At 35.5% G+C, this 12,256-nt stretch overlaps 1 protein-coding gene across 1 annotated transcript; it reads left to right on the top strand.

The window, feature by feature from the left end:
* Positions 1–759: 759 nt before the first annotated feature.
* Positions 760–12,251, top strand: LOC125209273 (structural maintenance of chromosomes protein 3-like; the record flags this gene model as incomplete). Its single annotated transcript, XM_048108878.1, has 29 exons — positions 760–898; positions 1,185–1,273; positions 1,366–1,441; positions 1,557–1,595; positions 1,679–1,746; positions 1,849–1,920; positions 2,930–3,009; positions 3,168–3,246; positions 3,320–3,437; positions 3,503–3,678; positions 3,977–4,222; positions 4,326–4,447; positions 4,866–5,010; positions 5,644–5,816; positions 5,892–5,991; positions 6,669–6,805; positions 7,025–7,226; positions 7,544–7,631; positions 7,716–7,865; positions 8,274–8,425; positions 8,548–8,739; positions 8,825–9,008; positions 9,094–9,164; positions 9,302–9,453; positions 10,555–10,723; positions 10,813–10,959; positions 11,490–11,585; positions 11,846–12,020; positions 12,193–12,251. Coding segments are annotated over exons 2-29 (3,483 nt in total), but the record flags the coding sequence as incomplete, so codon positions are not given.
* Positions 12,252–12,256: the final 5 nt, after the last annotated feature.

The following is a 12,256-nucleotide window of genomic DNA, read 5'->3' as shown; positions in this document are numbered from 1 at the left end:
AAATGTATATACCAAACTTCGAATGCAATTATTGAATTTAGTAGATTTCAATAATCTTCTCACTAAAGCAATTATACAACTCTGTCCATAAAAAAACTACAACCACAGCTAAAACAATTATGGCAAACAAAAATATGCATTTATATACCATATTAATAACATAGTAATGATTATTGTAAATTTAATTTAGAGCTTCTGAGTTGGGGTATAAATTAAGAGTGATGATAAATAACCAAATTTTGTACAACCAAAATTAGGTTATATTAATAATTTGATGTATAAATTATATGTTAAAATAATAAATATAGTAAGTGGACAAGTTAAAAAGACTTATTAGCCTTTAACCTTATTTTTTATTTTTATATTTGAATTTTCTTTCTATTATTTTTAAAATTTGAATTAAAGTATACACTTAGTACATTTATGGTTCCAAAAAAGTAAAAAAATTATACACAAATCATAAATATATTACCACTATTGCACTTTCCATGAATTATACATGCATTCATATATTTTAATTAAATACATAAATAAACCTATTTTTTTTTCAAAAATAACTAGTTTTTGGTTTTAAAAAAATTGGTCATATAGATTTATTGATAAATTAATGTGGGTTTTGACTTTTGAGTTTGTTTAGGCGCAAGGGATTGTTTGAAATTTTTTGGGTCCCAAAATTTAAGATGAGAAAGCAACGACCAATTTCTGTAGGAGTACAAGTAATAATGCCGGAGGTATTTTTCTTCACAAAACAGATTATAAGAAAAATACTTGTGTCAATTCCCTCCATTTTCATCATCTTCCATCTCTCCCATTTTCTCTCTCCTCTCTCGCACCTACGCTCTGCTCACTGGCAAGACCTCACAAAGAGCTCATTGCCACCGCCTTCAACCGCTTACTGGTGAGTCCCGCTGAGTAAATTTGTTAGCATCGCAAAAAAATTGATAAAAATTCACTCAACTTTGCCCCAATTTCGTCCTGAACCCTAGACGACTTCATTTTCTGATCGACCTCATGAATTTTTTGTTTCTGTTGTGATATTTCCCATTTGACTGTATTTGCTGACTATGTCAGTCTGTCATTAATCTTCCTGACTGGATATAGTCTATCTCTCATTCCAAAACGTCTAGTTGCTTCGTCTCACTTGTAATTTGGGCTTAACTAAGTAAACGCTTGTTTTTGTTCAGGGCGCCGGATTTAAACATTTTCGCTTATTATCGTTCAATCTGGAGAGCAGTTTCAAACTGTACTGAATTTTGTCATGTATATAAAGCAGGTGAAATATCGGCATTTTTATTTGATTGGTTCCTGATTCCTTTCAGAATATGCTTACTCATTTCTTAGTTTCGTACGTATCTTCATTTCCAGGTTGTAATAGAAGGGTTTAAGAGTTACAGGGAACAGATTTCAACTGAAACATTCAGTCCCAAAGTTAACTGTGTTGGTATATACGTTTTCCTTCTACATATTATGTTCGTAGTTGTTTCATTTCACCCATGAATCTTGTTTGAGGAGTGTTTTATCAGATTAGATAATTTATGTCTTACGCATGTCTGCAGTTGGTGCTAATGGATCTGGTAAATCTAACTTCTTCCACGGTATGCTGATCAGGATTATTTTGTGATGTTATTTTTCTGCTTTTAGTGGTTAATTTTACTGATAAATCTCATTTTATTTACAGCAATTCGCTTTGTGATAAGTGACCTATTCCATAACTTGCGTAATGAAGAAAGACAAGCATTGCTCCATGTATGTTCTGCAGTGAAATATTGGGATACATTACTTATTTCTCTGATCCTATTTATTTACCCCTGAAATTTGAACCAAACACTTTGCTTTTGTGATTATCAGGAAGGTGCAGGCCACCAGGTGTTATCAGCATTTGTGGAGATTGTGTTCGACAACTCAGACAATCGAATACCTGTAAATTTGGATGATACTTTTACTTTTCAACTTTCCCACTTTGTATATTCTATGAACATCAAGTCACATGCTTTTTACATGTACAGTGGAAGTTGCTTCATCTACTCCTATGCATTGTCAGATGATTTGACATATCCACTGTTTAAGAATTTTATCCTGTTAAGTTATGCTCTGGCCAATTGTATCATAATTACCAACACTTGTTAGGCATATAACTTTTATTCCTGTGTGATTTTGCAATACTAAATAGTAAACCAATGTGGTGCTGGTGCTTAGCCTTCTTTATTTAAGCTTGATCTGCAGAAACTGTTAAGCCAGAAATGTAGCAAGAGTTGAATGCATATAAATTTCTCCAGTATTGCAGGTCCAATTAGTGTTTATCATTGTTTACAGTTTACTGACTATTTCCCTCTGTCTTTATATGTTGAAAAGAAAAATAGACAGTGGCAATAAATGGGAATGATTTTTAAGTTAAATAAAAATGATGAAAATAATTGTCAAGCGCACAGTGAATTGATCTTAGCTGCTGGAAAGTAAGGTTGTCTGCGAGATATTCAATACACCATCTGAAAAGCAAGATATTGTCTCAATTATATAACTTCATTAATGTGAAACCTAATATGATATATCCAGCCTTTCTGCTACATACAAATTTGGTGGGTTACTCTGATGTTAAAATTATTGACATGTTGGCCCATTTAGTCGACTATTTGATGAACTAAGAATGCATTTTCCACTGAGCTAATATTACTTCTTCAGTTGTTAGTTTTGACTTGTGGTATAATATTTTGAGAATTCTACTAGTAAATAGTTTAAGACCGACTGTAGTTTTTTTTGCACTTGTGATATATTGAGGCATGTTTGTTGGGTAAATTGTATGCAAAAGTAGCCACAGATTTTTGTAGCTCAACGCTAATGTCAGTGTTATTTTGTGTTTATATTCTGTGCAGAAACATATTCTAACTCCAAACCTGATTGTAGTTACTCTCTTACCGTGTATCTTTGATAGGTTGATAAAGAGGAAGTCCGGCTGAGGAGAACAATAGGTGTCAAGAAAGATGAATATTTCTTGGATGGAAAACATATCACGTATGTATGAACTTGTGTCATGTAGTTTAATGATTTTCTTTATTTGTCTTTAATTTTATCTAGTCTTGATTTTGGTACTTACTACTTGCCTAATTACTCAAAGACTTATTTAAACCCACTTCTTGGCAATTGACAATTGGTGGTCTTTGAGTTTTCAGGAAGACAGAAGTCATGAATCTGCTGGAAAGTGCTGGATTCTCTCGTTCAAATCCTTATTATGTTGTGCAGCAGGGAAAGGTATGTGGAATGTTTTCTTCGTCTCTCCTTATTGTCCTTCCCACTCATCTTTCTGACATATGTTTCTCTTTAGATTGCATCATTAACATTAATGAAGGATTCTGAGCGATTGGATCTGCTGAAGGAAATTGGAGGGACTAGGGTATATGAAGAGCGACGTCGTGAAAGCTTGAAAATCATGCAGGATACTGGCACGTGCCCATGAATTATTTTTTCTACCCATTTTACTTTGGAATCTAACATATGTCTGTTACAGGTAACAAGAGGAAGCAAATTATTCAAGTTGTTCAATACCTGGATGACCGACTTCGTGAGCTTGATGAAGAGAAAGAGGAACTGAAAAAGTATCAGCAGCTTGACCGGCAGAGGAAGTCCCTGGAGTACACTATTTATGACAAAGAACTCCATGATGCGAAACAGCAATTGGCGAAGGTATAATACTTATACTTGAACCTGTTTTCTTATTTGGTCTTTTTGTTTGATGATTCTTTTGTTGGGAATATTTAATTTGCAAGTTATAATCACTTCTGCGTCAAGTATCACTAAAGTTATTTCATTATTTGATAATATATCTATAATTCTATCATTTCTATGTATAAATAACCTTGTGGCTTTCGTAAAAATGATTTCTTTTTGTAATATCATGCCATCTAGTGTCTCGTTGTGGCATTTTTTGCATAGTGAGTAGTATTTTATAAGCATCTGACTGTACCATTGCCAACTATTGCAGATAGACGAGGATCGGTACAGAGTTTCTGAAAAATCTGCCACTATGTACAATAGTGTTTCAGATGCCCATGAGAAGTGCAAGGAGTTAGACAAGCTGCTTAAAGATCTGAGCAAAGAAGCCCAGATTTTGAGCAGAGAGAAAGAAGCAGTAGAGAAACAAAAGAAAGAGGCTATAAAAAAGCGTGCAAAACTTGAGCTTGATTACAAAGACTATGATGATAAGATTAGAGGAAATATTAGAGCTAAGGTGCTTTGACTATTGGCTTCTGCATAAATTTTTGACATTTTGGTGGATGTGCGTAGTCTCTGAGTGAAAGCCTTTGAACTGTTGTGTGGATTTTGTATTCCAGGAGGATGCTGTGATACAACTAGATCTTTTGGATAGAGAAATTTTGGAATCCAATGCTGAGCTGGCTAGAGTCAAGAAGTTACATGATTCGCAGATCAGGGAGGAGGAGCATTTGACTAGAGGGTATTATTTGGTTCCCTGATGGAGCCTGTAGATTCTTGTATCTTCGTTTTCTATGTAGTAAATCTTATGATCGAGCATCATGCAATCAAGTCATATCATGTTCTTCTTATAAATTGCCCTTTGGACTATCAAGGACCTAATAACCAGAAGGCAACAAATCAGCCTACATGGTCTTAAGCGAGGCGTATTTTTTTTATTGAGGGTGGTTAATCCACATAGTTAATGTCAACCACCTTTTCTATATCCTCCACATCACCCTACCTTTCTGACTCTTAGTTCACATTCACATAGCCTAGAGGCTCAACCCTTTTCATTTGTGTCTAGCTATTTATTTTTCTTACTATGTTTAATTGCTTTAATGTTATTTAATGAGGTATTTAATGCGAAGAATAATAATTTTTGGATTTCGGCATGGCAGGATTATGGAGCGTGAAAAGCAGCTTAGCATTCTATATCAGAAACAAGGACGTGCAACACAGTTTGCTAGTAAAGCAGATCGCGACCGGTGGCTACAAAAAGAAATCAAGGACTATGAGCAAGTTTTGTCCTCTAACCTTGTACAGGTAAGAATCCTTGGTAACAAATTAGTGATTCAGATTGAACAAGTTACTAACATTTACTGTAGAATTTGTTCGAAGTATATTATTCTTTGGCATAAGGACATGATGTCGTACTTTGGGAAAAATGTGATCGCATGCTCCTTAGGTATTGGTTTATTTTGTTTGGGGGTGGTGGTGGTGGTTGCTGTTGAGCAATGTGCTCTGCAATTTTTAGTTGACACTGAGTAGCTGTTTTCCTATGTCAAACTATTTATTAGTTACTGAGAGTAGTGTCATCACTGTCATGAAAAAGAAGCATTTCCAGTTATTCTTGCATGTTTTTATTCTTAGCTTCAATGCTGTGATGGTGGGGATATCGGTTTAACTGGTGGATGCATGACTCGTTGTCAAGTGCCTTTTATATCGAACCCTTGGTTTTGGTCCTCAATTAAATTTTTTCTCTCATCATTATATTAGGCAGTTAGATCTGCCTTCCCATTCTCATTACTTTCTTTCTAGCATGTTCAGTGTTGCAACACTTACTGATCCATGTGGATGAAACAACCCTTTTACTTCCATGGAGTGCATATCTTATCCAGACATGGTTTGTGTGAAGTAAATTAAATGAGATTAATTCTTGTGTATTGCTTTTGTCAGGAGAAAAAGCTTAGAGATGAAATTGAGCAGCTCAACAAAGAGATCAGAGCGCAGGATGACTACATAAAGGGGCGGAAAGATGATGCAGCAAAGTTAGAATCTTTAATTTCTGGATACAGGCAAAGCTACAACCAGTATAAAGTGGAGAGAGACAAACTGCATGATGAGCGGAAGTATGAATTTTGTTTTATTCATTTCAGTATTAAGGTTAACTGATGTGGAATCTAAAACCTTTTATTGGTATTTAGGACATTGTGGGGAAGAGAAAGTGAGCAAGCTGCTGAAATTGAAAGGCTCAAGTCGGATGTTCTTAAAGCAGAGAAAAGCCTTGATCATGCAACTGCTGGTGTGAGTGCTTTATGGGTGTTATCAATTCATGCAACTAAATAATATCATTGTATGATCACTACTGGTTGGATATCCCATCATTGTCTCTTCACGGTAGCCATATGGTTGGAGATGATGACTCAATAGTTTCTGGCTTTCTAAATGCTTATCTGTGGTGGACTATACTCTTGTTCCTATCAGATTTGGCCAGAAATTGAACTTAAGTTAAGCCTTTAATCTCTTTGACTAGATCCATTATACTTGTGGGATGGATCGATTGGCTGCTGTTGATGGGGACTCACAAGTCTATAATGAGAAAATGATATGCATGAAATTGAGATTATCTGAAGAGATAAAAGAAGGCTTTTCTTTTTCCCACAGATTTAGTAAACTATTTTGTTAAGGTTCAATGCACAAACTAATTATGCACACCTTTAAATCTTCCTTAGCTCTGTTGATGCTAACTAATAGTCTGAGATTTTTTTATGACGTTGCCTTGTTGTGCTCCTATCTTTGCTTTCACTTAGCTTCAGGCGTGATCATGGACATGGTATCTCCTGCGAACTATACACAATGAGGAGTAAACATTGTGTTTTTACTCTTTGCTTCCTGTGGTTCCTTCTTTTCTAATTTTCTCATTCTGATTTCTAAAATCTGCTATTATATTGTTAATATTACTTGACTCTTGGCTTTCGCAGGATATAAGAAGAGGACTTAATTCTGTGAGGAGAATATGTGACCAACATGGTATTGGTGGAGTATATGGCCCTGTTATTGAGTTGCTAGAGTGTGATGAAAAATATTTCACAGCTGTTGAAGTTACTGCTGGGAACAGGTGACGACAATTCTTACAATAGTTTACACGTCTCCTGTCAAATTAACCATTCATAGTTCCTCCTTTTGTTTTGCTTTCTTGCTTGGATATGCTCAATTCTGTCAATCATGAATCAACAGTAGAACTTAAGTTACATTGTTATTATGCCAGACATCTAAGTTTTGGTGTCTTCTCTAGTTTTGGTTTTCATACACTCAAGCATTCCTTTTTTTTGTACAGCTTATTTCATGTGGTGGTTGAAAATGATGATATATCAACCAAAATAATTGGGCACCTCAATGCACAGAAAGGTGGTCGGGTCACATTTGTACCCCTGAACAGGGTGAAAGCTCCACACGTCACATATCCACAGAGCTCTGATGTGATACCGCTTTTAAAGAAATTGAATTTCTTAGAGAAATATCGTGCAGCCTTTGGTCAGGTTTGGCTTTTGAAATGTCTCTGTTGCTTGCATGATAATCGATGGTTAGTTGGTCAAATGTACTTGAGTAAAAGTTCATTTGGGACACTGGAATGATGATAAGTTGATTATATATAAAATTGGTACTGCTTGCCATGATACTCATCATATTTCTTCTTATAGTTTGTTCTTAAGACATCACATACATTGTTACTGAAGGCCTGCCATTTATCTTCCGTTGCCTGTTGCATTTGCTGGTATTTGCTTCTTATATGCTCGCCTAATGATGACAGTACTTATGTGTTGTGTTTCCTTGTGTTTCCTTGTTAAACTGATAGGTGTTCGCAAAGACTGTGATTTGCAGAGACTTAGACGTTGCTTCAAGAGTTGCCCGTGCTGATGGTTTGGACTGCATCACATTAGAAGGTTGTAATTGTACACCATCTTGGTTCATTTTGGCTTTTCTGTTTGGATCTTGTGTACATTCTTAACCTCACTCCCTTGCTGCAGGTGATCAAGTAAACAAAAAGGGTGGCATGACTGGTGGGTTTTATGACTATAGGCGTTCCAAACTGAAATTTATGAGCACCATTAGACAGAATATGAAGTCCGTTAAGACAAAGGAGGATGAATTAAATAAAATCAGAGAGGAACTCCAACATATCCTTTGAAGAAAATTTCTATTCGCTTTCATTAATTGGGTTTATCTAATAGTATGCCTTTATTTTTGTTCTGTATCTGTTTGCTTGAATGATATCCGGTTCATGCTGTAACACATCTAAACTCCTCTTGCTTCTGGTTCACAACTACTTTTGACTTAATATTTGTTTATAAACCATTCTATGACTCTAGCTTTATCTTAAATGGATTTCCCATACCTTGTTTGCCTGGTATTTCCTACATAAAAGTGATGAAGTGCTGTAATGTAATCCAACTACCGTTTGTTTGTGCAATATAACATGTATAATAATTCTCCAGCAGGGTAAAGCCATTCTTGTTTAAGGATTACAGTATAGTAAATATTCTACTTAAACTTTTGGCCTTTTGTTTTCACTGAGCATGCCTCACTTACCGACCAGAAAATCAATGAGCTAGTGGCCGAGCAGCAAAAAAATGATGCCAAGATGGCTCATGAAAAATCTATACTTGAACAGCTGAAGCAGGACGTAATGAATGCGGAGAAGCAAAAGCATTCCATCTTGAAGTCACTTGAGAAGAAAGTGAGTCAATCTTGGAAAATGATTAGCTCAATGTTAAAATATGAAAATCCTTCAATTGTATATTTGTTATTATAATTTAGTATTATTGTTTTATTGTTTCCATGTTGTCTTTTTCTTTTCAGGAGAAGCTCCTTTCCAGTGTATTAAATCAAATAGAGCAGAATAGAGCTAATATTGCTATGAAGAGAGATGAAATGGGAACTGAACTTGTTGATCACTTGACACCAGAAGAAAAAGAGTCACTCTCTCGCTTGAACCCTGAAATAACTAATCTGAAGGAACAGCTAATTACCTGCAGGAGCAACCGCATGGAGGTTAAACATTAATTTAAGCTTTTCCCTTGATGTTTGCTTTGGATGGTTCCCCTTGATGACATTTGGCATTGTCCATCATTGACAGACTGAAACAAGAAAAGCAGAGCTGGAGATGAATCTATCTACCAATCTCGTTAGGCGGAAGGAAGAGTTGGAGGCTGTAATGCTCTCTTCAGACACTGATGTGTTGCAAGCAGAAGCTGAGTTGAAAAATCAGGAGTTAATGGACGCCAATTCATTAGTTGATCAATTGACCCAGGAGCTAAAGAGTAAAACTTCCTTTTCCTCATTTTCAATCTTCAACTTGAGGACACATCGTTTTGCCGCATCTTAACACTGTCATATCTTCTGCAGGCGTTACTCAAAGTATAGAGGAGAAGAATAGGAAAATGGAAGACATTAAAATTGAAAAGGATAAGCTAAAGGTAAATTCAGATGTTACCATTTTATATAATGTGTATAATGTTCTCTCATCCTAGCTCTTCTCTCTAGTCATACCTATTCTTTTTTCTCTTTCCGAGTTTGTATTTTGTAGATGCTAATTGTATTCTTGCATTTGTAGAGATTTGAAGATGAGTACCAAACTACTCTCCAGGATGAAGCGAAAGAACTGGAACAGTTATTGAGTAAGAAGAATATATATGTGGCCAAGCAAGAGGAGTACTCAAAGAAAATTCGGGAATTGGGTCCCCTATCTTCTGATGCTTTTGAAACGTAATCTTCATATCCAAATTCTACCTTATCACTAGAATTACTTATACTACTGCATGATCTTTATAACCTCTTGTTGGCAGATTGCTTTTGAAGTTATGCTTCACATGCAACTTTCATGTAAGATAGTCAAAATATAAAATTGCTTGCGTCAAAACCTACCAATGATGATATATCTATAGTAGTTGTTGTCAGAAATATCTTCTGTCATAAAGTCAAAATACACCCCCCCCCCCCCCCCATTCTAAAAAATATAAACTATCAAGAGGTCTTGTTCTTGTTTCATCACTTGGGTGCATCATGTAGAACTTCCTTGAACATATTCGGAACTCATAATTTAATCTGAAGTACTTGTACACTTTCCAGACACTTCTCAGCTGGCTATAATCTGTTATGAACTGGTTTAACTATTGATGATTTTTCTTAATGAAATGTGGAGAGCTTGGCAAAACCAAATAATTTAGGTTAGGCTACTCTTTTGTTTTGGTGAGAGCTGGAGACAATGATATTTGTACTTAAACTGAATTTCCCATTAAATATCTTTAGCATTTGTTGCAACAAGTTCTATGTTAATTTATCAGTTATTAGCCAAATATAATTCCTTTCTGCAATAACCAAGAGTTTCTGTAAAAAAAAGCACTCGCCAATTCCCTTTGTACATCACTAATAGTCTTTACAAAGTTCACTATATGTTCAACGAACACTAAGATGACTGAATCCTGATCCAGTATCGGTGGAACAGTATCTGTGACGGTGCAAGCCCTCATATGCAAATTTGCTCCTTAGCTTCACTGAGCATGTGGTGATTGACTTATGGCTTTATTACTAAACTTTCTTTGCTCACGTAATCTGAAACTACATGCACTGTTTTTTTCTTCGAACAGTTGATATTTGAAGCAAGCTTCATATGACAATGAATGGACCTTATGGACCATATTCTCTGTTTATCCGTTTGCCTGGTGCTAATATGTTGGTTCCTGTTATCTGCTAGAATTCTTTTTTTATCCTTGATCTTTGGTGCTACATGTGCTTCTGTTCAATTGAATTTAGGCCTACAACATTGGACTTCTTTCTAATGATAATTTCATGTGATGCCCAATCTAGGTACAAACGAAAGAGTGTTAAGGAATTATATAAAATGCTTCATAAGTGTAATGAGCAACTGAAACAATTCAGCCATGTTAACAAAAAGGCGCTTGATCAGTATGTCAATTTCACAGAGCAAAGAGAAGAGCTCCAGAAAAGACAAGCTGAGTTGGATGCTGGTGATGAGGTAAAGTCATTCATATTATGATGACATTGTCCATTGAAGTCTTTATAGCATGTGGATGGATTTCTTGACTTTTTACTTATCTTTGATAGAAAATCAAAGAACTCATAACTGTTTTGGATATGAGGAAGGATGAATCAATTGAGCGTACGTTTAAAGGTGTAGCCAAACACTTTCGAGAAGTATTTTCAGAACTCGTACAAGGAGGTCATGGATTTTTGGTTATGATGAAGAAAAAGGTTTGTGATTTCATCATCACAGATAACATTTGTTGATAGTATTGACTTGTCGAGTTATGTTCCCTATATATCTTAAAATGATAAAAGGCCACGGTGCATATTGTGCTATGTTAAGATTTTAAAATGAATTTAACAACCGAAGGTAATATGCAAAGCTAAACAATAATTTGACCGCATAAAGTTTTATTTATCATATAAACCGTGACTGACAGCTATTATTGGTTAACTTTAATAAATCATTTGCATCTTTCCATGGCTAACAATAAAGATTAGACCCCAAAGTGCTAGGTCAATTGAGTTCAAGTGCAAAACTAAGTGCTGACCAAAGTTATTGGTTTTATCCAGTTGTACCATGTGCTCACTTCACTAATTTAGCCTTAAAAATTGGTGAAATGTGACGGACTGTTCTTAAATGGAGGCACATAAAATATGTGTTTTACTCATCTTTCTTTTACTAGAATGCTATTTTTTTCCCAAGAGCTCTTCTGTGTGAATTATTAAATTGTTCCTATTAAAATAATGGTTTGCAGGATATGGAGGATGCTGATAATGATTTAGATGATGACGAACCTCGTTCAGTGGAAACTGAGGGCAGGGTTGAAAAATACATTGGTGTCAAAGTGAAGGTTTGTTATTAATTTCTTGTCATGTGCTATTTTTAAAAAACTTTTTTACTATTACTATCCTTATTATCTGCTACATGAACATGAACCATGGCATGTCCTCTGACTGAGGGTACTTCAAAACTTAAAAACCTAAGAATCAATTTGCTTTTCCATCTAAAAAAATAATTAATTTGCTTTTAGGATGGGTGCATTTTAAAGCCATTATTCTGGTTCTTATTTTGCATCCACATTCTTTATTTTGCTTTCCCTTCTTGTGGTAGGTTTCTTTTACTGGACAAGGGGAGACTCAGTCGATGAAACAGTTATCCGGGGGTCAAAAAACAGTGGTGGCTCTGGCACTAATCTTTGCCATTCAGCGTTGTGATCCTGCACCATTTTACCTTTTTGATGAGATAGATGCAGCACTTGATCCCCAGTATCGAACTGCAGTCGGGAGTATCCTTGTTTATATTCTGGCTCTATTCTTGTACCTCATTTGCAAATGCTTTTAGCGTTTTATCTGCTCGTGTTATAGTTTTGCAAAGTTAGATAAATGATGCAAAACCCTCTACCCTATTTCCACTTCCCTTGTGCTACAACTGGTGGATCCTTAACTTGTTTGTCGCAGACATGGTCCGTCGTCTTGCAGACATGGCCAGCACTCAGTTTATTACGACAACTTTTCGTCAAGA

The sequence above is a fragment of the Salvia hispanica genome, chromosome 3 (assembly GCF_023119035.1).
Source record: "Salvia hispanica cultivar TCC Black 2014 chromosome 3, UniMelb_Shisp_WGS_1.0, whole genome shotgun sequence".
Taxonomy (NCBI): Eukaryota; Viridiplantae; Streptophyta; class Magnoliopsida; order Lamiales; family Lamiaceae; genus Salvia; species Salvia hispanica.
The sequence above is the reverse complement of the archived record's forward strand: the minus strand, read 5'-3'. Positions and strand labels throughout refer to the sequence as shown.